General features: G+C 45.6%; 3 protein-coding genes across 6 annotated transcripts in view; all 3 read right to left on the minus strand.

Annotated features, from left to right (window-relative positions):
• gas6 (growth arrest-specific 6) overlaps window positions 1-801 on the minus strand; it is a 13,831-nt gene extending 13,030 nt beyond the window's left edge. For both annotated transcript variants that reach the window (XM_017405190.3, XM_037979870.1), the window contains exons 1-2: window positions 387-801; window positions 89-249 (exon numbers count right to left, since the gene is read on the minus strand). In XM_017405190.3, coding sequence (XP_017260679.1) covers window positions 89-249; window positions 387-468 — 243 coding nt within the window. In that variant the 5' untranslated portion in view covers window positions 469-801. The remainder of the gene's footprint in view (window positions 1-88; window positions 250-386) is intronic.
• A 1,451-nt stretch (window positions 802-2,252) lies between these two features.
• pros1 (protein S) lies at window positions 2,253-13,624 on the minus strand. The gene is made up of 14 exons (XM_017405483.3): window positions 13,458-13,624; window positions 12,468-12,625; window positions 11,209-11,233; window positions 11,054-11,137; window positions 10,852-10,974; window positions 10,627-10,752; window positions 8,577-8,705; window positions 7,972-8,212; window positions 7,716-7,902; window positions 7,451-7,615; window positions 7,208-7,376; window positions 6,977-7,113; window positions 6,661-6,889; window positions 2,253-3,285 (listed from the first exon to the last, which is right to left on the minus strand). Exons 1-14 carry the CDS (start codon window positions 13,534-13,536, stop codon window positions 3,098-3,100), a joined length of 2,040 nt encoding a protein of 679 aa, XP_017260972.1. The 5' UTR covers window positions 13,537-13,624; the 3' UTR covers window positions 2,253-3,097.
• A 2,232-nt stretch (window positions 13,625-15,856) lies between these two features.
• Window positions 15,857-24,705, minus strand: part of rasa3 (RAS p21 protein activator 3) — a 33,694-nt gene continuing 24,845 nt past the window's right edge. For all 3 annotated transcript variants that reach the window (XM_017403731.3, XM_017403756.3, XM_037979826.1), the window contains 10 exons: window positions 23,338-23,444; window positions 23,165-23,242; window positions 23,004-23,081; window positions 22,839-22,912; window positions 21,558-21,664; window positions 20,407-20,489; window positions 20,112-20,320; window positions 19,931-20,034; window positions 19,668-19,851; window positions 15,857-18,276 (listed from right to left, as the gene is read on the minus strand). In XM_017403731.3, the coding sequence (XP_017259220.1) occupies window positions 18,201-18,276; window positions 19,668-19,851; window positions 19,931-20,034; window positions 20,112-20,320; window positions 20,407-20,489; window positions 21,558-21,664; window positions 22,839-22,912; window positions 23,004-23,081; window positions 23,165-23,242; window positions 23,338-23,444 (1,100 nt within the window). In that variant the 3' untranslated portion in view covers window positions 15,857-18,200. The remainder of the gene's footprint in view (window positions 18,277-19,667; window positions 19,852-19,930; window positions 20,035-20,111; window positions 20,321-20,406; window positions 20,490-21,557; window positions 21,665-22,838; window positions 22,913-23,003; window positions 23,082-23,164; window positions 23,243-23,337; window positions 23,445-24,705) is intronic.

Raw genomic sequence — 24,705 nt, forward strand, 5'->3', positions numbered from 1 at the left:
GGGGGGGGGTTAATGTGAGAATAATGTGCCTGCAGGCTGGTGCCACCGGTCTCCTGTCATTCTAAGCAGCAGGACTTTGAGGTCTCACCGTTTCTGGGTCGTTCTCAAACACCTCCCTGGCCTCCTCCTTGCTGCACCTCTCCTCCACACACTCCCTCTCCAAGTGTCCTTGCTTCGTCTCCTCGAAAACTTGGTTGGCCCTCCGGTGCCTGCTCAGGAACTGGCTGGCCGCTTCGGGGGACATTAAAACTGCGAGGGCAAAAAAAAAACAACAACAAATAAATAAAGTTAGCCGAACCCCCTCCGGAGGCTCGACGCGTCGAGCCGCCTGTCAGGTCGCAGTTAGCCGGCTAGCTCTCCTAGCTCGCCCGTGTTTTTTTACTTACAGCTGCCGGAGCAGCGAGCCGCCAGCGCCGCGACGAGCAGCAGCGCAGCCGGGCTCGGCCGCCTGTCCCGGGTCAGCCGCATCGCTTCCAGCCGCCGGAGCTCGGAGGAGGGGGGAACTTCCGCCGCAAGTCCCGCCGCAGGTCGGCTCAGGTGGAGCGGCTCCGACCCGTCTCTCTCTCTCCAACCGCCGCGCGCGAGCTGACCGTTGGTCCCAACAGGCACGCGGGGGCGGTTAAAACAACAACAACAACAACAACAACAGCAGCAGCAGCAATAATAATAATCACTAGGCCCGTTTCCGGTCCCGTTCGGTCCGGTTCGGTTCGGTTCGGTTCAGCTCGTCCCCATGACAGAGTGAGTGAGTTGGTGCGAGAAGAGTTTGTGATGATGATGCAGCTCTCCAGTCACCTTCATCACCCCCCTCCCCTTTCCTGTGCGCGCGCGTGTGCGTACATGTGTGTGTGTGTGTGTGTGTGTGTGATTGAGACCTCCCTCTCTACACACACACACGCACACACACAAAAAAAGCACGAGCACGCACTAATTCTATTGTCTGCCTCACTTTGTTTTTAGCAAACCTGCAGAAATCCATTGCGATCTTGTGCGTGTGCGTGCACGTGCGCGTGCAACCCCCCATTCTTCATTTTATGGAAGCTCATTTCTGCCATAATTCTCATCTCATAATTAATCAAAGTCCAAACTCATAGATTTATGACTTCATATCTCATAATCATAACTGAGTACGTCATCAAGTCCTAGTTATGAGATTATGTCTCATAATTCTGAGATAGCAACTTAAAATGATAAATTTGCATGTCGTATTTATGAGATATGAGATACTGTCTCAAATCTCATAATATGAAACACTGTCGTAAGTTTGACAACCTATAAGAACTTATGGGTTTTATGAGATATTATCTCACAATTATGAGATGCCAAATCAGAGTTATGAGAATTATGAGATGCTAAGTCATAATAATGAGATGCCGAATCAGAGTTATGGGAAGTATGATATATTACTCATAATTATGAGATGCCAAATCCGAGTTATGGGAATTAGGAGATATTATCTCATAATTATGAGATGCCAAATCAGAGTTATGGGAATTATGAGATATTATCTGATAATAATGATTTTATTTTTCCTTCATTTTATACCATGCTTTTAAGACTCCAAACTGTTTTTGTTCTTTTTTGAAACGGTCGTTGTTCTCCAGACTTTCTGAAAGTTTTTCCAAGATTCTTCTTGATTCTTCTTCTCTTTGGAAGGATTGTGTAACTACATCTGCAATATTATCTATAAGTGTTTACTGTTAAAACTTCTTGCACAATTTGTGTTGAAAAGAAGTACTTTGTGTGTGTTCAGAAAAAATGCTTACGCTTTCACTTTATCGGCTTCGTTGCTCTTACACAACCTGAAAACCTCCCGTAGAGTTATTTTCATAACAGCTCCTTTTTTTTCCCTGTTAACTTTTTTTTTTTGTTTCATTTACTCTGAATCACTCGTCGTCTTTAGTTTTTCTCTTGCTTCTGCCCCCGTTTCCAATTATCTTCTTCTTTCACCTGTTTTTACTTCACTTTCAAAATAAAAGGGGAATCAATACGTGTTGAATCAGTTCTTCCAAATTAATAAAAAGTCCTTTTTTTTTGGCTTTTTTGTGTTTACAGTGACATAAGTTGTGGTTTGTGTGGAAAATACTGCTAAGAGGAAACCCAGGGAGAAGCTGAAGTTTGATGTAAATAGTTTCAGACTGAACAGAAATAATAACATTGTTTTAATTGTGTGCCTGAACGGTTTATTTTTTAAACAAATCTGTCATTATTGGTGTGTTTTACACTTTAATAAATGAGCTTAAAGAGTTAAATAGTTGGCATAATTCTCTTTATTTATCAGTCAAAACAAAAGAACTGAATAAAATGCGGAAAAACTAAAAAAAAAAAGGTTAATTTGACAAATAAAGTGGAATAGTTTGTCTCATTGGGTCTTTGAAAATATTTTTATGTGAAGGACAAATAAGAAAAAGAGTGTTTTTGTAAATGAGTTTGGAATTTAGGCACAAATGTTGATGGCAAGACGAAGACAGGAAGTGGTAAGTATAAAATCAGATGTGGTTTTCTGTGTCGTTCTGCTCAACTTTAGCCATATTTGACGGATTAAATTAGGCAGATTTGTCATTATAACCAGGTCATTTCAGACCTTAAAAAACTGAAGATTTCTCAAGAGGAAGTTCTTCAACGTGGCTGAAATAAAAAGGACAAAATGAGGCGATGAAAATATTAAAAGTGGTTCTGATACAGTTAATTAAAACAAACATTGACCAAAAACACAGGATGCAACTACACTTAAATTACAAAATAAAGCTTCTTTTAAATATACAATCAATTTCAATTAATCATCTGACTAAACAAGAGTTAGGTTGTTTCAAAATATGAAGGTTTTACTGTAATTCAGCAATAAGAACAGCCTGGCCAACGAACACGAATGCATCGACGTTTCGCTGAAACGCCGACAGACCCTACAGCTTTCCTGGAAAACCTTTACCTTCTTGCAACAAACCGATAAAACATCGTCGAGACTAAAAACAAACAAACAGCCTGAGAGAAATACTCAAACTAAACAAAAATAACGCTGCATGGAGGAACTTGAAACCAGAGCTATCCTCAGGAGGTGACCCCGGCGGGACGCTGCCTGATGTGAGGGATGGGGGGGTCACTTCCTGTGCGGGTCCGGTCCATCGGGGTGAGTCTCACGTGTGGAGACGGGGGGACAGGAATGAGACTTTATGCTGTTGTGTTTGCTGAGAGCTTCGTCAAAGTCCAGCTGCCGACCGTTGACGGTGACGTCCATGCAGCCGTGGTAGAAGGCCGACACGGGGGTGGCGGGTAACGGGACGCCGTCTGAAACACAGAGGGGGTCACTGGCGGTCAGGGGGGAATACGACAATACAAAACGGGAACGCGTTGGAGGGTTCGGAGAAGAGCTGCGAGTCTGAACAAGTCGCCGTTCAGGCGAAGATCTGCAAAATGTTTGACTTTACATGAAGTCGTTAATCTTCTTCTTCGTGATTTTAATCATTTAGACCAACGGGTTCTCAACCGTCCATCAGAACATTACTAATAAAGCTGACAAGGAACACACTTTGTTCCTGATTTTTAGGAGCCAGTGCAAGTTCCTAAATTATAAATAAAACAGGTGAAACAGCGAGTTTGTCTGAATTGTGTTTTTGTTCTCATTGTTTCTGCAAGGACACAGGAAAATAATGTTGATTAAGCTGCTTTTTATACATTAAATTGGACAACTTTTAATTTAAAGTGACAAAATATTTCAAACACAAACAAGAGAAACCTGCTGAAAATGAGCTGGCTGAAAGTAGCTAAATGCTAAAAGTAGAAAAAGGTTAGCTGAAAGCTAAAAAAAAAGTAGCAAAATGAAAACTAACAGTTAAATGTAGCAAAATGCTAGCTAAAAGCTAAATTAGCCTAACCGACCCTGATTCTTGTTATTGTTTTGTTTCTAACTTTAGTCTGTAAATGTTTATCTGGTAAATGTTCTGTTGTTTTATTCTCCTAAGTGAGTGCCGTAAAGTAAATATTATTGACGTAAAAAGGTCGTAATTTTATGAACGTCGCAAAGTTGAACAAAATGGCGTCTTTAAAGACTTCAACCAGAGGAAGTGAAGCCCGCTGAGCTCCTGAACCCGAGTAGGTTTGTTTTATTTGTTATAATGGTTGTATCTGAGGTTTATAGGTGAACTTTAACTCGGTTAACTACAAAATAAACGGGTAATGTTTTATTTGAACCAGGCCGAGATGCGGTTAGTTAGCGCCGCTGCAGCGGAAGTTACAGCGCTCCTTCACAATAAGAGTCTCCGACACATAACACTGAGCGTTACTCTCAAAACCCCCGGTGGTTTCGGCTGCAGTATTTGGTTTATTGAAGAACAACAATGTAAGATGTTTTAAAAGTTTAAAATCTTCAGGAAGGTTTTTGAATTTAAAGGAGTGTATGCGTTTGCGACTGTTATTGTGAAGGATCGAAACACTCATCTGCACCTCGGCCCGGTTCGGACGCTCGGTTCAAATGTTGCTTACGTCACCTGTGACGCGTGCGCGAACCTGACGTCACGTGTCTTGATGACGTCTCAACGGCTGCCTTTGCAACGTCAGGTGTCTTTATGACATCTTAAAGGCAGCCTTTAAGCTCTCAGTTGAAACTTCATTTCATTTCATTGTCCTGTCCCGTACAGACGTGTGTGAATATTGTCCAGAAACGGAAAATGGTTGGTAAAATGAATGTTCTCCAGGGAAACTCAGACGCTGAGACCCTCGAAGCTGCAGCTCCCAACGACAAACTCCAGATGTTTGTTTCCGCTTTGACCGTCCGAGTCCTGAGCGAGTGTGGAGCCGTCCAAAGCTTGGACCGTCTCCAGAAAGAAAACGGAGCCGTCTTCATCAGAGGTTTAGTGGCGCGGATGATGAAGGGACTCCGCGGGTCCGACTACGTGTGCCCGGGCGCCAAAAAGTGCAAGAAGATCTGCGAGGAGGTCACCAGAGACCTCTGGGAGAGCCACGGTCCTCAGCAGCTGAAAGCGGCGCTCCGGACCCAGGATCCAGAGGTCGGCGCCTCCTCAGGTCGCTGCAAACTCGCGCCAAGAAGCTGTTTGAGGAGGTCAGCAGGAGCGCCACAAACACCAAACTCTTCAGAGTGACCACCAAGCTGCTGCTCGGCTCCATTCTGCTCTTCTTCTTGTTTTTTGTCGTGGCGTTGCTGATCTGAACCGTCAGCAGTTCCATCTGTCTCCTGAGGACATGTCCTCCTGTTCTGATGCTCTGTCCCTGTCCCCCGTTCCCGTCCCCCACCTTCCAGCCCTCAGCTGGGTGAAAACTGAACACCGGCAGGTTGGCTGTTTTTGCTCAGTTCTCACAGCTGAAACTTTATTTTATCTTTTTTCGAACACTTCCATCGATCTTTCCTTTTTTTGTTTTTTTTCTATCTGAGCAGCTCGACAAGCGTGCACGTTCTCCGTGTGCACAACCGGGTTTTACTCCGGGAACTCCGTTTTTTTCCCCCCAACTGAACCAAAAGGAAATGAATTCATTTGGTTCCTGGAATTGGCTTCAAATGTGTGTCTGAGAGTTAAACTCTGAGGCGCCAAACTTTTCAATAAATCCGACTAAAGGTTGATTTCTGGATCGCACTGATTGTGTTTTTATCTTTGTAAAGTGTCCCCAGGTGTCTGGAAAGGCGCCGGCGGATGAAACATGTTGTTCTTCGTATTATTCTGGTCCAGTCGAGCAGTTTGAGGGAACCTTTTATCGCCTTCATCAAACCCGACTGTCCTTTTGGGACGGTTTCCTCCGAGGTGCTGCTGAGCAGAGCGAGTCAAAAGATCCGGTCTTACAGGTCGAAGACGGAGACAGAGACGCACGATGTCTTCTGTCCGTTAAGGTTTGGACTCATGTCCAACGATCTGAGCGTTTGGACACTTTAAGGAACAAGAAGGTTCTTCAGACGAGCTAAAGGTTTCCTAAAAACACCAGAAAATACAGCCGAACGACAGCTAAAGAAGCTGAATCTGACTTATTACAGCTGAAACTAGCATAACATTAGCTAGAAGCTAAACGTTAAGGAGGCTAGCTGAAAGCTAAAAGCAGCAAAAGGTGAGCTAAAACCCAAAAGAATAATGTTTTTGTAGAAAGGGAAGATTGTGTCTTTAAATGGGGAAATTATTAGTAAATAAAGGAAAATATTTTCAAAATTATAAAAGTTACAAAAACCAAAAGTCATGTCACTCATCTCCTGAATGAGCCGAACGTTTTGAGGTGTTAACAGCTAAAACAGCAGAAAGTCTGCAGAAGTAGTTAGACTTTAAAAGACTTTATGGAAAATATAAGAACAGGTGAATGCTGCAGGTATTCTTATCGAGTTGTTAAAGTTAAAACAACAAGAACAAAAGCTAAAACGAGCAAAACAGTAGCCTAAAACTAAAAGTAGCCATACAGCTAGAAGCTTAAAATGGTGCGAGAAAAAGATTCCAAAGGTTTGACGAGATAAGACAGAGAAGCATAGAAGTTACAAAAAAAAAAAGGTTTTAGCTGTAAAATCTTGAATGAGCCGAATGTTTTGCTCCATGAATGAGTGAATTAGCTGAAAGTATAAACATGAAAACAGGCGAAATGCTGACTCAGCGTTCAGACAAGCTGGTGTCTACTTTTGAGTTTATTTTGTCTTTGTCCAATAAATTGATGCTGGGAGACGCGAGCCGGACCCACCTGGTATCCCGCCGACGTAAGTGCTGACGGAGTTCTGCATGGTGGCGTTGAGGCGCTTCAGCGCCTCCTGCAGGTGGTCCGGCCTGGCGTAGGTCACGGTGGAGGAGTTGGCCGAGACGTGGATTTCTGCCGGGGTCACGTTCAGGCGCATGGCGAGCCGGTCGGGGTAGCAGAGCATCAGCGAGTCCAGCGTCGCCACGGGGACGCCGTCCAGAAACACCTGCAGGTTCTGTGAGGGAGGACTCGGTTAGCATGGCGCGGTTTTCGTTCGAGCCCGCGCGTGGGGGCTCCTGAGAGAAAGCATGGACGGTCTCACCGCGTCGTACTCCCCCTGCGTTACCACGGCGACCGACAGGGGGACGGTGCTGTTGGAGACGAGGGCAAAGAGGACGCCCGAGCTGCTGGACGGACGGATGTTCACGGTCAGGTCCACCATCCAGCTCCCAGATTCACCTACGTGCACGGAGAAGACCGCAGACCTGTGGTTCAGATCCGTCCCAAGCGGCGCCACGGGGATCGTCAACGAAGCACAACTTGACTTACTCACTGTAGTCTACGTGGAAGAGCGCCAGCCCGGCCCCGGAGAAGAACGACCCCCGCTCCACGTGCACGAAGCAGTGCTTGCTCTTCTTCTCCTGGATGACCTCCTTCACCCCGGACGCGCCCTGGTTCATCAGGTTCCAGCCGCGGATGCAGCCGTCCAGCCGGGGATTGATCTGGCAAACAGAACGCAGCGGTTGGCGCTTTTGGGCCGACGGATGGACGCGCACGGGTGACACGAACGGCTTACGGGCTTGATGAAGTTGCCGGTGCGGTTCGGAAGCCCGGCGATGTAGACTTTGGTCTCCAGCTTGCCGTTGACCGGCGTGAAGAGGCTCTCGGGGCTGTTGATGCTCATCACCGCCTCTTTGCTGATCTTCACACTGATGCTGCTTTCCAGCTCATCCACGGAGATCTGCACGACACACGTCAGTGATGTCATCAGCCACGCATCCGCTCAGCTCATCGATCAGACGCCTCAGCAGCTGATTATCCGGTGTGCAGCGCTTTCTTACCACATGCCACTGCCCGTCATTGATGGCTTTTCTTCCCGTCGTAACCTTCAGCGCGTGCTGGTTTTTGAACTGGACCTCGATGCGTCCGGCCCTCAGCCCCAACATGAACCACGAGTCCAGGGCAGACTCCGCGTACAGAATGACTCCCTCGGGGTCGAACGTCCGGAAGTCAAACTCGACTGCAAACCTACGGGGAGACCAAAACGTGACTCCATGACCCAACCTGCCGTCGTCACTGAAACCTACGAGCGCCTACTTTGTGTCCTCCGGCAGGCGGAAGCGCAGGTAGATGACGGGGAGCCCCGCGAACTGCTCCCCTAGGTAAAGCATCTCTGCGTGTTTGTCGTCATCCAGCGCCACGCAGACGGGGATGCTCTCGCAGCGTCGCCCGTCTGCTGCCAGATGGAATCCCTCGCGGCCGTCGCAGTGGCACGTGAAGCTGCCCTCGGTGTTATGGCAGGTTCCTTCGCACACGTGTGGCCCGCACTCATCCACATCTGCAACAACGAGAAATGAAACCTCAGGGTGGTTTACAGTAAATGTTGAGCCACTGGGAACAATATATTCATTTAAATACTCAGCCCATTAATATTTTATTTTTATTGCTTGTCTTTCATGGCGGCAGGGAATTGACTAATGGTGTGTTAAGAAATGCTACTTGGATTTAAAGCATATAAACAAGTTATTTCTCATTTGCAGACAGCTGTGAGCAAAACAATCGACCTGGAAGTTGACCTGGCCGTGTAAGTCCGTGCCAAGGCAAGAATCTTTTTGAATTTTTCAAACTGAAACAGGGAAGTGCAGCGAAGTCTGCAGTAAGTGATCCTTTAAACACGCGTGAAGGAGATGCAGAGGTCTCACCGTCGCAGGACCTGGAGGTGAAGTTGTATTTGAATCCCACGGGACACCTGCACTCATAAATGCCAGGTGTGTTGACACATGTAGCCGGTTCTTCACAGAGGCTGCGGTACAACAAGCATTCGTTGATATCTGGAACACAGAGTTGTTGTTTTTTTTAAAGTAATCATTTCATGTCAGGGCCGGTCCAGTTTAGAAAACAAAATGAGACTTTCTGACAGGAAGACATCGAGCAGCGTGGCGTCCAAAACAACCACAGGAAGTACAGGTTCACCGAAAGCGTGAGTACCGGGCCCTCCGCTGTTCACACTGCTGAAGACCCGACAGCGCCGACAGCGCCGACAACGCCGACAACAGCAGCAGCAACAACATCACGACTTGGTACGCGAAGGAAAGGCTGAGCAACCGGCAACTTGTTGCCCAACACATAATCTGTCCCGCAGCACTTCCACAACCAAGGAAACGCTAACGGGTTTTGGTAGCAAATCATTATACAGGTAAATTCTGGGTGGGTATCGGGTACATACCAGGTAAGTACAGGCTAACAGGTCACTTCATAGTACAGCCTGGTCCCTGTAGGTACCAGGTACTCACCTGATATGTACTAGGTAAACACCAGGCCAGTACCTAGTACAGTGCAGGTATGTACCCGGTACGTACCCAGCATGCACCAGGTACATACATGGTACATACTAGGAAGAAACCCGATACTTGTAGAGTACATAACTGGTAAGTACCTGGCCATTAGCAGGTATCTACCTGGTAAGTATGAGGTAAGTACCTGGTACGTACCTAGCATGAACCAGGTACATAGACGGCATGCACCAGGAAGGAACCTGATACATGCCAGACAAGTACCCGGTGTGTATCAGGTATGTACTTGGTAAGTATGAGTCAAGTACTCGGTACTTACAGATAAGACCCAGTAAGTACCCGGCATATACTGGGTACGTACTTGTCATGCACCAGGCAGAAACCCAACACATTGCAGGCAATACCGAACATGTACCAGGTACATACACGGCATGTACCAGGAAAGAACCTGATACTTGCAGAGTACCTGGTAAGTACCTGGTCAGTAAGTTTCAGGTAAGAACCTGGTACGTACCTAGCATGCACCAAGTACATACACAACGTGTACCAGGAAGGAACCTGATACATGCTAGGCAAGTACCCTGTGGGTAGCAAGTATGTACTTGGTAAGTATGAGGTAAGGACCCAGTGAGTACCTGGCACATACCGGGTATATACTTGGCATACAGGCAGAAAACCCAACACATGCCAGGCAATACCCAACATGTACCAGGAAAGAACCCGGTACTTGCAGAGTACGTACCTGGTATGTACCTAGCATGCACCAGGTACATAGAAACATGTACCAGGAAGGAACCAGATACGTGCCAGACAAGTACCTGGTGAATATCAGTTAAGTACTTGGTACGTTACAGGTACGTACTCGTCAAGTTTCAGGCAAGTTCCTGGCACGTAGCAGGTGTGTACCCAGTAAATATCGGGTAAGTACTCGGCCTGCAGAGATAGTTTGAGCTGAGGAAAGTCTACGTGCAAATCTGCGTGTGAGGTTGATCTCTGCCGCCCATCAGATGAGCAAATAAAGGCCGTCAAACCGTCTGAGTCCATGTTTGTGAAGACTTTGTCCTCAGAGATAAACAGTGAGCGAGCCCCCTTTAGAAATCTGAAGAAATAAAAATAAAAACTGTCAGCAGCATCGAGACGCTCAGAGGTGCGAGAGTGGAGGGGGGAGTGTGTTTACAGCAAAAAGAGAAAAACACACAAAAAAAGCTCCTTTCAGATGTTTGAAACTGTCAACACTGTCTTGCGTAAGGCGGTAACACGTGGTCGGGTTTGGGAATAACAACCGCCGTGCTCCCTGAGGTCAACAGCTGAGCGAACAGAGTCAGCAGCTGAACGCCGGCGGGTCTGTTTCCAACCGTGAGGAAGGAAATATCGGATACAGGTCACTGAAACGCAACAAACATCCGATCAGCGAAGCAACAACCGTCTTTACAGTAGAGCCGAGGGAGGCGTGTCTTACCCACGCAGTTGATGTTGTCGTTGAGGAAGTAGCCGTCTTCACACATGCAGTGAAAACTGCCGGGAATGTTGTGACACTTTTGGTTGCATCCCGCCAGGAAGTCGGGATCTGAGCACTCATCGATGTCTGCCACGTAAACACGCCCCCGCAGCCGGTTATTAGTCACTGCCGGAGTTTTAATCTTCATCAATAAATCAATGAAATTCGGCAGAAGGTCAACCTCACCGTCCTCACAGCGCCGCCCCTTCCAGCCGGGCTTGCACACGCAGGTGAAGGAGGCCTGGCCGTCCACGCAGCGCTCCGAACCGTCCCGGCTGCACGGGAACGGCGTGCACTGGTTACTGATTTCTGCACACACACACACACACACATTGGAAACACCTCGCCGTTGGAGCTGATGGACGGAACGTCGGGCGAAGCCTCTCACCGTTCACACAGGTCCGAAGGTCTGACGGGATGCTGGAGTCGGAGTTCTGGTTGTTGATGCCGACCCGGTGGGAACCCAAACACCCTGAAACCAGAAGTCCTGTTTGAGTCGAGCCGCACGGATTGGACGAGGAAGCATCGGATCGAGAAACTCACCAACATATCTGGGGTAGAAATATTCCTGGAGGGAAGAGAAGGAAGTGAAACGGTTAAAAATGGACCGATAAACACGGAAGGAGGCGTTAAAAATGTTCGAACGATTCACGGAAGAAGAGACGTTTCCTGTCAGACGCAGCGTGAGAGCCGAAGTTTACAGAAGACGCTAATGTTAAAACTAGCTGGACAAAAACCAACATTAGCCAAAAAAGCTAAAAATTTAAATTGGCTAAAAAAAGCTAAAACCAGTAAAAAGGGGGTTAAAAGGTAGAGCTGGTAGGAAGGGTAGCGAAAACTAGCAAAACAGTAGCTAAAGGCTAAAGTTAGCAAAATAATACATAAATGCTAAATTTGTCAAAACAGTAGCTAAAACTAGCAGAATAGTAACTGAAAGCTAAAGCTAGCAAAACAGTAGCTGAAGACTAAAACTAGCGTAAGAGTAGCTAAAGGCTAAAGTTGGCAAAACAGTAGCTAAACGCTATAACCTCAAACTGTAACTAAACGCTAATCCCAGTAAAAACTGTAGCTAAAGACTAAAACTAGTATAACAGTAGCTAAAGGCTAAAGTTAGCAAAACAGTACACAAATGAAAAAAATATTAGAACAGCAGCTGAAATCTAAAACTAGTAGAACAGTAGCTGAAAGCTTATACCAGTAAAAGAGTAGCTAAAACTAGCAAAACAGTAGCTAAAAGGTAAAATCTGCAAACTGTAGCTGAATGCTAATCCCAGTAAAAACAGTAAAGGCTAAAGTTAGCAAAACAATACACAAATGCTACATTTAGCAAAACAGTAGCTAAAACTAGCAGAATAGGAACTGAAAGCTCAAACCAGTAAAACAGTAGCTGAAAGCTAAAACTAGCAAAACAGTAGCCGAAAGCTTAAATCAGTAAAACAGGAGCTAAAATCTACAAACTGTAGCTGAACGCTAATCCCAGTAAAAACTGTAGCTAAAGATTAAAACTAGGATAACTGTAGCTAAGGGCTAAAACTAGCTAAACAGTAGCTGAAAGCTAAAATTATCTGAACAATAACTGAAAGCTCAGACCAGTCAAACAGTAGCTAAAAGCTAAAACTAGCTAAATGGTAGCTGAAGATGAAGCAGGTAAACTTTAGTTTCTGAGGAGTTTTCAGAATTTGTAAATTTAAATATTTCAAAAAGTCTAAAAGTTAGAAAAGCCAAAAGTTCCAGCTGTGATGTGCTGAACGAGCTGAAGGGGTTAAAGTAGCCGAAGTCCCCCGCCCCCCCTCGGCTCTCACCGTCTCCGGCTGGTTCTCGAAGATCTCCCTGGCCTCCTCCTTGTTGCACAGCTCCTCGATGCACTCCCTCTCCAAGTTGCCCTTCTTGCTCTCCTCAAACAGGGAGTTGGCCCGCCGGCGCCGGCTCAGGAACCGCGAGGCCGAGCTGTGGTTCAGGACTGGGACAGAAACCCGGGTTAGAACCTGCAGCGTCAACCTGGAGACAAACTGCTTGGGCTGTTTCAGAAACGGTCTTCAGGCTTTCAAAGAGTTTTTTGGACTTTTGCAACGTTTTCATTCATTCCTGACCCCAAAAAATCATCAAACCTCCTAAAGGGACAGAACTTCAGGTGGACTCCGGCCACAGATCCAATCAGAACCAGGATCTTTAGCTTTTTGCTCCCAGCAGCCCGTCACAAAAACACAATTTATTTAGCTGAATCTAAAAAATACCAAATAAACCCACAGTTAGACGTATAAAACAGGACTTCAGCAGCTTTATTTTGAAAACCTGTCATACAGCAGCGTTGATCAATGGTTCCCAAACCAACAAAATAAAAGCATCAACCACGTACATCTGTTTAAGACCCCTTCAGTTGGTGTTTCGTGACCCACAGTCGGGTCCTGACCCCCAACTTTGACAACGTTCGGCCGGACGTCCTCCACTCCAAACATTTATTTTGGCACAAATTGCACGAAAATGGCTCCAGAAACGGACTGAAATCTGGTGGAGACGCCGCCAAGATCTCCAAAAATAAAAAAAAAACCTTCAGGAAGCCTCAGGTTTTGATGAAGACCTCTTTAAAAAAGGCGATCAGGAGGAAGGAGCTCCTGACAGACGGCTCCTGGGCTCATTGCGACACCTTAGTTTCCCAGAAACAAGCCAGCAGCTCGTGGTGTTTCTCTGGGACCCCTCAGTGGTTCTGGTCAACCCCCCTGCTGGGCTCAAACTGGAGCAGGTTTAAGACAAACCCCCCCACACCCATCCAAAGTAAAAGCAGTCGGACTTACATGGGAGAGCGTCGAGCAGCGTCACCAGCAGCAGGAGAGCAGCCAGAGGTTTCCCAACAGCCAGCTTCTGTCTCCACATAGTCCTGCCGTCCTCCCTGCTGGGCCCAACTTTGGTTCTGGGGGGTGGGGGGGTGGGAAACAGCAGATCTGTGAAAAGAAGAGAGGACAGAAAAAAACAACTTTATTCTTCCCGAAAGTGTTGCTGCAGAGAGAGGAGGGGGAGGGCAGAGAGCAGGCAGAGACTTTAAAACCCAAACAGGAGGCCCAGGTTTTTTTTTTACAAACTATGGAAGCCCAGCTCTGCCACGAAAAGGATGTTTTAAAGTCAAGTTTCTTTATTTGTATATATGAGATCAAAGATCTCAGTGTGCTTAAATAAACTAAAAACACTGAGGCTTAAAATAAAAACAACAAAAGGTTAAAAAGTTTTATTCAGAATGACTGAAAGTCAAAGATTTTCTGTCTTCTAATTACGACTTTATCATATATTTGACTGAAGAGTGACTGAAACTCTGAATAAAGACCTTAAAACTCATAATGACTTATTTATATTAATGACTTAGTATCTCAAAATGACTGAGTATGTAAAAAAATGACTTAGTAGTTCATAATAAAGGCTTAGTTGTTTCTAAATGACTTAATATCTAATAACATTGACTTAGTATGTAATAATACCGACGTAGCATGTAGAATTTATGACTTAGTAAGCAGTAATAGTGAGTTAGTAATTCATAATAATGACTGTATCTTATAATGATGACTTAGTATTACTTATAATAGTGACTTAGTATCTAATAGTAATGACTTAGATGTTTATAACTGACTTAGTATTTAATGAAGAGTTAGTAATTCATTAGAGTGACTTAATATCTCAAAATGACTTAGTATGTAAAAAAATGACTTAGTAGTTCATAATAAATGCTTAGTTGTTTCTAAATGACTTAGTATGTAATAATAATGTGTTAGTAATTCATAATAGTGACTTAGATGTTTATAAGTGACTTAATATCTAATAACATTATTTACTATGTAATAACACTGACTTAGTACGTAATTAAGAGTTAGCAATTCATAAGAGTGACTTAGTATGTAATAATAATGACTTAATGATAATAATGGCTTGGTTGTTTATAAGTGACTTAGTATCTATTAACATTAACTTAATATGTAAAATAATAACCTAGTATGTAATATTAATGACTTAGTATGTAATAATAATTAGTAATTCATAATAGTGACTTTGTATCATAAAATTGACTTAGTTACCACAATAATGACTTAGTATTACTCATAACAGGGACTTTGTTGTTTATAAGTGACTTAATATCTAATAACATTGACTTAGCATGTAATAATTAAGAGTTAGTAATTCATAATAGTGACTTAGTATCTCATAATGACTCAGTAGTTCATGATGGCTTAGTCGTTTATAAATGACTTAATATCTATTAACATTGACTTAGTATGTAATAATGACTTAGTATTACTTATAATAGTGACTTAGTATCTAATAATTATGACTTAGTTCATAAAAGTGACTCTGAATCTGTAAATAACTCTGAACTTATAATCTTACCTTACCATCTGACTTCAGTGGAAATGTGCTTTCATGTTTTTTACTGTTAATTATTAGAGTTTTAATATTTTATTTTCTCTTTAAGTCTGTCGTACGACTCAGACACGACTCGGACCTAAAATCTGGTCCCCGAGATTCGGACAGACAAACAGACCTGACCGTTTATTTTCAGGACAATCTGTCGACACATCACGAACACACGAATGTTCACTTTTAGTCAACGGGAGGTTCATTTTGACACCAATTAACTCGTGTTAACAAGTTTAGAATCAGAAGAAGTCCAAACAGCAGCTGTTTATAAAACCGAAGTGATTTATTTTGTAAAATAAAACATCACTTCCTGTCTGCAGCTTGAGTTCAGACAGGAAAACCAGGAGAGTGGTTCTAAAAATTAAATAAAATTAAATAATAAGAGAAAAAAAACAAACCGAACTCCAGCACAGAAACCTTAACCCATCTGTGAAGCACGGTGGTGGTAGTATTATGAGTTGAACTCTATTTGAGTTTCATCCTAGAAACTATTAAATTGAACACAAATCAACCAACCAAATATATATATATATATATATATATATATATATATATATATATATATATATTTACATTCTGGCTTAATTTAAATGATAAAACTGGAAATATTTAGTTGTTTTTTTTTGCTGGAGGGTCAAATAAATTAATTTAATCAATAATTAAAACTTCCTCGCTCATCTAAACAGCTTCAGAGTCTGACTTTATTAAATAATGAGGAAAGTTTGAGCCATTTATAAAATAAAATTTGGTTGTTTTTTTTTGAGAAAACTTCAAAAAAGAAAAACAGAAACAGTTTGAGTCGACATCAGCTTCATTTAGTTACTCGGGGAAAAAGTTACAGTCTGTACACATTTATCACACAGATTTTAATACTTTGAAAATAAGTTGTACAAAACACACCGTCGTCCCTTCACTCAGCAGACGGGAGACTTATTGCATCTCGTCTTTATTGCATAATTCAGTCCCCGTGTTGTTGGGCTCCGGGATGGAGGAGGAGCTCTTCCCAGAACTCCGCAGACTTTTCTGAGAAGGATTTACCGGAAAAAAAAAAAATCGGAATAAATATGAGCTTCATTCACCTGAGGAGAGTCAGAACCGGGAGGGGAGAAAGACTCTTAATGTTTCATCTAATATCTGGAGGGTAAATTGGCTTTTTTTTTAAAAAAAAAAGATGTTTTTTACATATTGCTGAAACCAGATGTTTACAGAAAAAGACATTTCTGACTCTAAATCAGATTAAAACTTTCAGGATTCCTTAAATAATTCCTGTTTGCCTGAAACTTCCAGGTTTACAGCGAGATCACGTCGCCTTTAAAGCCCAGAAGATGGAAGGATTTGATTGGTTAATTGACAACATCTGAGTCAATCAGAGGCACGCCTCCTAACGTGACGAGGAAGGAATCAGCCAAGACGTCAGGAGGAGAACCGTCGACCCGGCCACCGCTCCACCGTCACAGGGGAAAACGAGCCCTGGACTGATGGGGATGGATTCCAGATCGGGATGAAGAGCTTAACCGAACCGTTTGGCTGGGGGGGACGGCCCAGAACCTCAGAACGTCAGCCGAACGCGGGACGATCTCAGGCCCGGAAACCCGGTGGAGTTCTGACGGGGAATCCTAACCGACCCGAAACGTCAACGGTCTGATTTCATGTCAGACACGACTTTTGAAACATCTGGTTTCAGCTGTAAGAACTAAAACAAAAGATTCACCAAAAAAATGACACAAAATTAAACAAATCTGCAATAAAAATCCATCACAAAACAGACGAGCTGCGGAGAAAAACCCGGCTGGTGAGAAAGAAACCAGAAACCAGCGAGTTTTTAAAAAGTGAGCTTTAGAAAAGTGATGAGTGGCATCGGGATCACGGGAACATCAGGAAATACAAAAATTCACCTTTTCTTTCTAGTAGTTGCCGTAGTTACAGCTGTATTTTACAGGTTTGGCAGAAACACACAGATAAAAAAGTCTGATTCACAACAATAAAATCTTGTACCTTCAACAGGTTCTGAGCCTCGACCCGGTTGGATTCACAGCAGAGGAGTGAACATAAATAAGTTTCAAAACAGGAAGAGACGACGACGACGCGTGAGTCAGCTTCGAATGAAAAAAGGGGAGTGATTTAAAGACGAACCGAGGAAACATTATTTTAGCTGTGTGGAAGCCGAAGGAGGAGCTGGACGTGGCGGAAATCAGAAATATCTGCTGGAGTCACCACTTCCTGTCATAAAAAAAAAAGCTTTCTGTGAGAATCCCTGATTCAGTCAGGACCACGTCCAGGTTTCAGAGGGAGAACGGCGGCGTCTGCAGGACGGCGTGGATCTGTCGGGTCTCTGCGTGACCTTCGGCACGCCGGTCAGCCTCATCGAACTGACTGAGTCGGAGGAGAGCTGCCGCCCCAGGAGGCTCTCGAGTCGAGCGTCCTCTCAGGTTTTAAAAACTCTGTTGCGACTCGGCCGAAAGCCGTTCGAGGAGACTCCCGGGGAAAAAAACACCCGAAGTCTGAGGCGGAGCTTAAGATCGCCGCTCTGAAATCTGACATCCAGCTCCGACAGAACGAGGCTCGGCTCACATCCATCCCTTCTTATGACAGGTTTACTGAAGAGGTAAATAAAAAAAAAAACACTCAAATGAGATAAATTACAGGCCGTTCTTCCTCCTGCAGTTTGGTCGGTCGGGCACAAAATAAACGGCCGTGTGCGAGGCGTGTTGATCCGCAGGTCTGGAGGCAGATAAAGTGCTTCGGTCGCTGTCGAGAACGTCCAGCTCTCCTCCGGAACCGTTCCTCCCGCGTCCGTCTCTCCGACTCAGGAGCGGCGAGGAAAAGGTCCGCCCGCACGCCGAAAGCTGAAGGAGTCGGGCGGTCCTGGCCGCCAAAACGCCGGCTTCTTCCACGAGTCATTTGGCTTTGGGCGCAACTTTAAAACAGGAATACAGAGCTGAGGCTCGACGGAGGAGGTGGAGCTGAGCTGGAGGGGGCGGAGCTGAGCCGGAGGCCTCACAGAGGAGGCGGAGCTGAGCCGGAGGAGGTGGAGCAGAGGGGGCGGAGCTCAGCTGGAGGAGGCGGAGCTCAGCCGGAGGCCTCTGTCAGATGGAGGAGGTGGAGCAGAGGGGGCGGAGCTCAGCCAGACGCCTCTGTCAGATGGAGTAGGTGGAGCTCTCGGACTGCTGGCGGACGTAGCACTGAAAACTCTTGTCTCCGATCGGATGCTCCCTGAAACACAAACAGAAAGGTGGAGCTTCAGTTTCGGGCGGAGGCGAGCTCTCAGATGACTCTCAGCTACTACCACCCCGCATTTGACCTCATTATCCTTAAAGCTGAGATATTTCGCTAACAGACGGACAGTCGTGGAAATCTCTCAGCTACGACCGAACCAGATTTCACCTCAGTGAGGGAAAATGACCTACATGGAGCAATTTAGAGTTTTATTGTTTTATGTGGCGGCCATCTTGAACCGGGTTGGCTCTGAAAGCTAACGACTCGCAGACGCACACCCAGAGGTTAATCCCCGAAGGTTTCGCTGAAATCCGCTGAGCGGTTCATGAGATATTTTGCTAACAGACACATGAGGAGGTCTCTTTCTCTCAGGTGGATAAAATGGCGTCAATCAACCTGCTGATTGGGTGAGGAGGTGATTAACCCGACTGGATCAGGTGTGAAGAACCTAAAACCTGCAGGATGGCGGCGCCTCGAGGCCTGGAGTCTGACGCCCCGTGTTAGATGAATATTTGTGCGTTGGCGCCACCTGCAGGCCGAGAAAAGGACGCCATGCAGCATCCTGGGAAACTGGAGACAGTCAGGATCATCAGTCCGAATCAAACTTTAACCTCAGATCGACTTCATCATCAGCGTCAAACCAGCAGGATTATTTCTTCTTCTTTTTCTCCACCTCGGCCCCGCCCCTTTCTGTCTCACTCCCTGAATGAACGACCATAACGGCGTGCTGCCGCTCACAACGCTTCCCTTTTCTTTGGAACGCCACGACTGCGGCTCCCAGAACTGACATTTTTCTCGGTTCTCCTCCTCATCGGTGAAGTTTAGCTTCTTTGCTCGTTTTTTTTTTCCGCGGTTGCCATCGGTAACCACGAAACATCCAATTGATTTTATCCGTTTAACTGTTGTTTTATTGTGTTTGGAATTGAGTTTTTAATTCATTACTGTTATTATTTATGACTGATGTTCAGGACTTTGTTCCAGCTGTGGCTGCTGTTCATGATGATGATGATGATGATCATCATCATCATTTAAACACACCTTCACAGTCATGAGGAGCTTTGTGTCGGCCATTTACGGCTGAATGTGGGCGTGTGGCGGGCAGAACCTGAGGGGCAAGTGGGATTTAGAAAGGTGGCATGAATCCTACACGATCTTTTCTAAATGAGAGCCCTGGTCCTGGTCCTGGTCCAGGTCCTGGTCCTGGACCTGGAGGGCCGCCATCCTGCCTGTTTCAGGTGTTTCTCTGCTGTGTCACCTGTTTCTGCAGGACTTAACGAGCTGCTGAGGAGCAGAGAAACATCTAAACCCTGCAGGATGGCGGCCCTCCAGGACCAGAACCGGACACCGCTGATGTAAACAATAAACAAACAAATAAAGGGATCACCCACTGGCTGCCAATCTTGGTCTTCTTGAACTTGTCCCGTTTGTACTTGGTGTGCTGCTGCTCCAGCGTCTGCACGGCGGAGATGATCTGCCTCAGGGACTTGTACGTCTCCTGCGGGTCGTCGATGACGAAGCTGGAGTACTCCTCCTGCTCGGGCCCGTCGTACACGGACTTGCTGCCGCACGCCTCTGCGGAGTCACGGCAGGATGAGCGACGGAGAAGAAGAAACTCTCTGACAAAGATTTAAACATAAAAGAAGAAGAAGACCTTGCATCTTGGTGAGTTTGGTCATGTAGGCGCTGAAGAGGGAGTAGATCCTCTCCGTCTCCCGGTCTCCGTCCACGTCCAGCTGGATGTTGGCCGGGAGCCCGCTGCAAACAGAAAGGGAGATCGGTGAGGAGGAGGAGAACCAGAAGGAGGCTCTGGTCCTCTGGAGGGGGTTCCGTACCCGGTGCACGGCGTGCAGCCTGGCGCCGTGTCGGCCAACAGCCTGCAGCAGAGCCAGTGGCCGTTGAGGTAGGCCGACGGGTGGTAGGTGCTCAGGCGCTTGCGGTTGCACTGGCTGACTTTGGTCAGGATGTCGATCCAGTCGCGCGCCTCCACGCAGTTGTTGGCCTGGATGTAGAGCGCCCGCTCCGGCTGGATGACCTGGAACATCTGGAGGAGGAGCAAACCGGAACGTTCAGACACCGACAGGACAACCCACCCAACCCCCGGAGCGCAGAAAGAGCAGAGATCCTCACGTTTTTCATCTTGAAAGACTCCTCCTCCAGCCGCTCCACCGCCAAGATGTTCTCTATGGGAATGCTGCACAGAGCGCCCTCTCCTGGAGGCATTGGGAGGCGCGAGACGGGTGAGGAAAAAGGTACGAGAGTCTGGAAGCAAAGCGAGCTCAGGCTGCCGTAAAGACCCCCGAGTAAGCTTTCTAACAGAGAAATTTACCGTTTGTCTCTGCCAGGAAATCCCTTCGTATAGTCCCATTCTTGATGAAATCCCTCCGGACCAGTAAAATCTAAACACTCCTAAAAAAACCCACCTCGTTCAGACGGAGAATCTCTGAAGGAAAGCTTTCATATCTGTGAATTTGGCGCAGTCACTCCGGTGGTTTATGACAAGAAGGGCTGCCATCTTGGAAGGTGCTACCTCGTTAGTTTCTGAGCAGCAGAACATAAATACTTCTGCCCTGTTAGCTCATAAATCTGTGAAAACGTGACCCTTTTAGCTTCTGTCTGTCTTTGTCTTCTATGTACGCCTCTGTACGCTGTCAGAAAACTTTATTAATCCAAAAATATCTGAACTTCGTCTGTTTTTTGGGTAAAATATGTGCTAAATATTAGCGAATAGTGTTTAAAAACTGAAGTGTGTGGTAAACAAAGCCGTAATATTTCCAGAATTTTGAGCAAAAAGACTGTATTATATAGGTTTAAGTTAGTGGACATGTAAAGTACTGAAAGGGTTCTGGTCGGGTTGGAATAATTACAGAACCTGGTCATTTTATCACAGAGTTAAACACTAAAAAACAGGCATTCAGTTTGACTCAGGACATCGACGCTCGTCGCCTGTTTACACAAAATGGATAATTTCTGTTCATTTAGGTAAAAAAAGGGTGTTTCTTTTTGTTTCGACAGGAGTTAACAGTCCAGAGGGACGGGCGAAGCACCTAGCAAGATGGCTGCCTCGCAGTTCGCCTCAAGCCCCTGGCGGCTGTTCCAATGATCTGGTTTTGTGACTCTTCTCCACACGAGACGAAACGCTTCAGAGCTAACGAGATTTTCTCTTCCCTGTGGTGAACACGGACAGATCCCGCCCCCCTCGCCACCCCGCCGATTCAGACAAACAGAGGCATAACCAGCCGAGGAAAACGACGCGGCGGCGGCGAACCCGCTGACCTCACCTTTTGTTTTGTGGTAGGTGAACTCGTGGTTGGTGAGGCGGAACCACCTTTTCTTAAAGTTCTTCATCCCGAAGCGTTTTCTCCCCTGAGCTCGTTTTATCATAAACCTGAGGGAGGAAAAAAAAAACAAAGTTCAGATGTTTGAACGGGAGGCGGGATTCGTCTCATCTAAAGGATCCGTCAGCTTTTATGAGTCCAGAGAAGATCAGACGTTCAGCCGAACTTCAGGGTTTTTAACTTTAAAGCTTATTTAAAATGAGTTTTCCCCAAAACATTGTTAGCGTTAGCGATCGTTTCGGCTCCTGTCCTGCTTGTTTCAGTTTCAGCTCGTTTAAAACGGAAATTGAAACCATCCAGCATGTTATCAAAGCCTGCCTCTCTGATGGTATGGGGGTGCATTAGAGCCTCTGGAAAGGATCTCCAGGTTTTAGAGCAACATCTGCTCCCGTCCAGGACTGTTACACATCCTCTACAGACAGAATGGGGCAGCAGCTGCTCTCCTCGGGTTCTAGACGTGTTTAGCTGTTATTTCAGGGAGAAGCAGTAACAGGATGTGTTTGTTTTAGGAGCTAAAATGGAGGACACGAGGAACACCACAGCACCTACTCGCCGTCTCTTCGACCCGCTCTGTCTGAGCAGGCTGAAAGGCGCCGGCGCTTTACTTTACGGGGACAGAGTCAGGTTCACGAAACAGGCGGAGTAAAAGAGGTTAAAGCGTCACGGAGCCGGAGGGTCAGGCGTAAAGTAAAGCGCAGCGGCGTCAACATTCAGGGAGGAGGCAAACACAACATGGAGGCCATGTGCAGAAAGTCTTACCTGCCTTTAGAGCCCCTCCCATCAACCCTCTGTACCATGACTCTGACGCTCCTTCGCCCCGTCAGCAGAAACAAAAAGAGGGCGAGGACGCCGGTGAGTGACGAGCTGCAGCTTGGCGTTTAACAGCTCGCCGACCGACTTTAACCAAACAAACAGGAAGTGGTCTCTGGACGCGCCTGCAGCCGGAGACGGCCGCCACAGCCAGCCCACCGGCTGCGGTTCAGTCATTTTGCAGATTTGGAGCGAAGGAACTCTCGGAAACAAATCATCAGCTGTACGTCTGCAGCCACTTAACCCGATTTAAGATGGCCGCCGCAGCTAAACAGAAATGGCTACAACTCCGTCAACCTTGCAGACGATGAGCTAAAACTTGGCGTGGTTGTAGCTAAGAGTCGTCCCCAACGCGCCAACAAACAGCCGAAAGTTTTCTGAAGATAAGAACCGAACCTTCGGCTCGCGTCTCACCCTTCTTTCAGCATGATCGGCGTTTCGATGCTCTTCTGGTCCCACTTGCCGGAGGTGGAGATCAGGTCCAGGAACTGAGAGGACACAGAGATGGAATTAAAAAAAAGGGGCGTGACGTCCTTCGTTCTCGCCCGCGGCGTTCACAGAGCGAGGGTTCAGACTCACGTTCTTCACGGCGTCCGCGTACTTCTGCTCGTTGAAGTGGTCGTAAAACGCAGCCATGTAGGACTCTTTGAAGTTGGCCTTCAGACGGAGACAAAAGAGGGACAAATCAGAAGTTGGCTCCGGCGGCGGAGACGTGATCAGACGAGCGGGCGGAGACGCACGGATTTGGACTTGGCCAGACTTCCGAGGGTCTGGATGGTCTTGGAGATGAGGGTGAGGGTTCGGGAGGTGGCGGGATCCTACGGAAACACAGGGAGAACAGGAAGTGACCCGTCGTTTTTTTTCCCCGAAGGCGCGCCTGAGCGGCTCGGAGGTGGGCGGGGCTGGGACTGACCGGGTGGTGCGGGCGCAGCTGGAACAGGTTGGGGGACAGGATGGCCGGGGCGAAGAACCGCAGGAAGATGAAGCTGCTGACGGCCGTGTATCGGACGTCCTGGTCAACTGGAGACAAACAGGAAGATCGGCTCAGACGGCGGAGGAGCGAATCATCTTTGTGTAACGTCGGCTCCAACCGGCTGCTTCTTTAACAAAGATGGAACTACAAATTTATTTACAAACACGACCAGGAAGTTCCTGCGACTTTTATTCTTTTCAAAATATTTAACTTTTTAAAAAGAAAATTCCCTTTAAATCCACAGATTTCTTCATTTTCTTCAGAAACAAAATCTGCTTCAAAAAACTGACTCTTATTGTCTTTTAGCTACCGTTTAGCTATTTTTACATTTTAGCTACAATATTTTTTAAGCTACTGTTTTGAGGATTTAAGCTTTAGCATCTAGTTTGCTTCTTTTAATTACAGGTTTGTAATTTAGCTACTGTTCTATCCTTCTGCTCCTCATTCAGTTTTACATTTTAGCCACAGTTTGGCTAATTTTAGCTTCAGTTTTTTTTATTTTTGTATCAGTTTTGCCAATTGTAGCTTCAGTTTTGCTAATTTGAGCTAATTCTGTTCCATAATTCTGCTCCTTTTAGATTTTAGCCACAATCTAACTAGTTTTTGCATCTGTTTTGCTCATTTTAGCTCCTGTTTAGATAATTCTTACATCAGTTTAGCTAATTTTAGCTACATTTTATTCATTTTTGTATGAATTTTGCTAAAACTGACATTGGTTTTGCCCATTTTAGTAACAGTTTTGTTCATGTTTCTATCAGTTTTGCTAATTTTAGCTAATTCTGTTCCAGAATTCTGCTCCTTTTAAATTTTAGCCACAATTCTACTAATTTTAGCTTCTGTTTAGCTCATTTTAGCTTGAGTTTAGATAATTCTTACATCAGTTTAGCTAATTTTAGCTCCAGTTTATTCACTTTTATATCAGTTTTGCTAAAACTGACCTCAGTGTTGCTAATTTTAGCTTCAGTTTTGCCCATTTTAGTAACAGTTTTGATCATGTTTCTATCAGTTTTGCTAATTTTAGCTAATTCTGTTCCAGAATTTTGCTTCTTTTAGATTTTAGCCACAGTTTTACTAATTTTAGCTTCGGTTTTGCTCATTTTTACATAAGTTTTGCTACTTTTTGCATCAGTTTTGCTAATTTTAGCTTCAGTTTTGCTTGTTCTGACTTTAAATCAGCCTCAGCTTCTTCAGCGAAGTCGTTCAGTTTATTTATTTTGCTCCAAGTCAGACACAAACTCTCGTCCTCTCAGAGAGCGGTACAAATAAAAACAGGTCTAAATTCTTAATTCAGATCCAGATTCAAACCCA

The sequence above is a fragment of the Kryptolebias marmoratus genome, linkage group LG15 (assembly GCF_001649575.2).
Source record: "Kryptolebias marmoratus isolate JLee-2015 linkage group LG15, ASM164957v2, whole genome shotgun sequence".
NCBI lineage: Eukaryota > Metazoa > Chordata > Actinopteri > Cyprinodontiformes > Rivulidae > Kryptolebias > Kryptolebias marmoratus.

Coding starts and splice junctions, on each gene's coding strand:
- pros1 (XM_017405483.3), bottom strand. CDS start 13,536: ATGTGGAGACAGAAGCTGGCTGTTGGGAAACCTCTGGCTGCTCTCCTG. Junction 10,975..11,053: donor CCTTCGGACCTGTGTGAACG/GTGAGAGGCTTC, acceptor GTGTGTGTGCAG/AAATCAGTAACCAGTGCACG. Junction 7,114..7,207: donor GCTCTTCCACGTAGACTACA/GTGAGTAAGTCA, acceptor CCGTGCACGTAG/GTGAATCTGGGAGCTGGATG.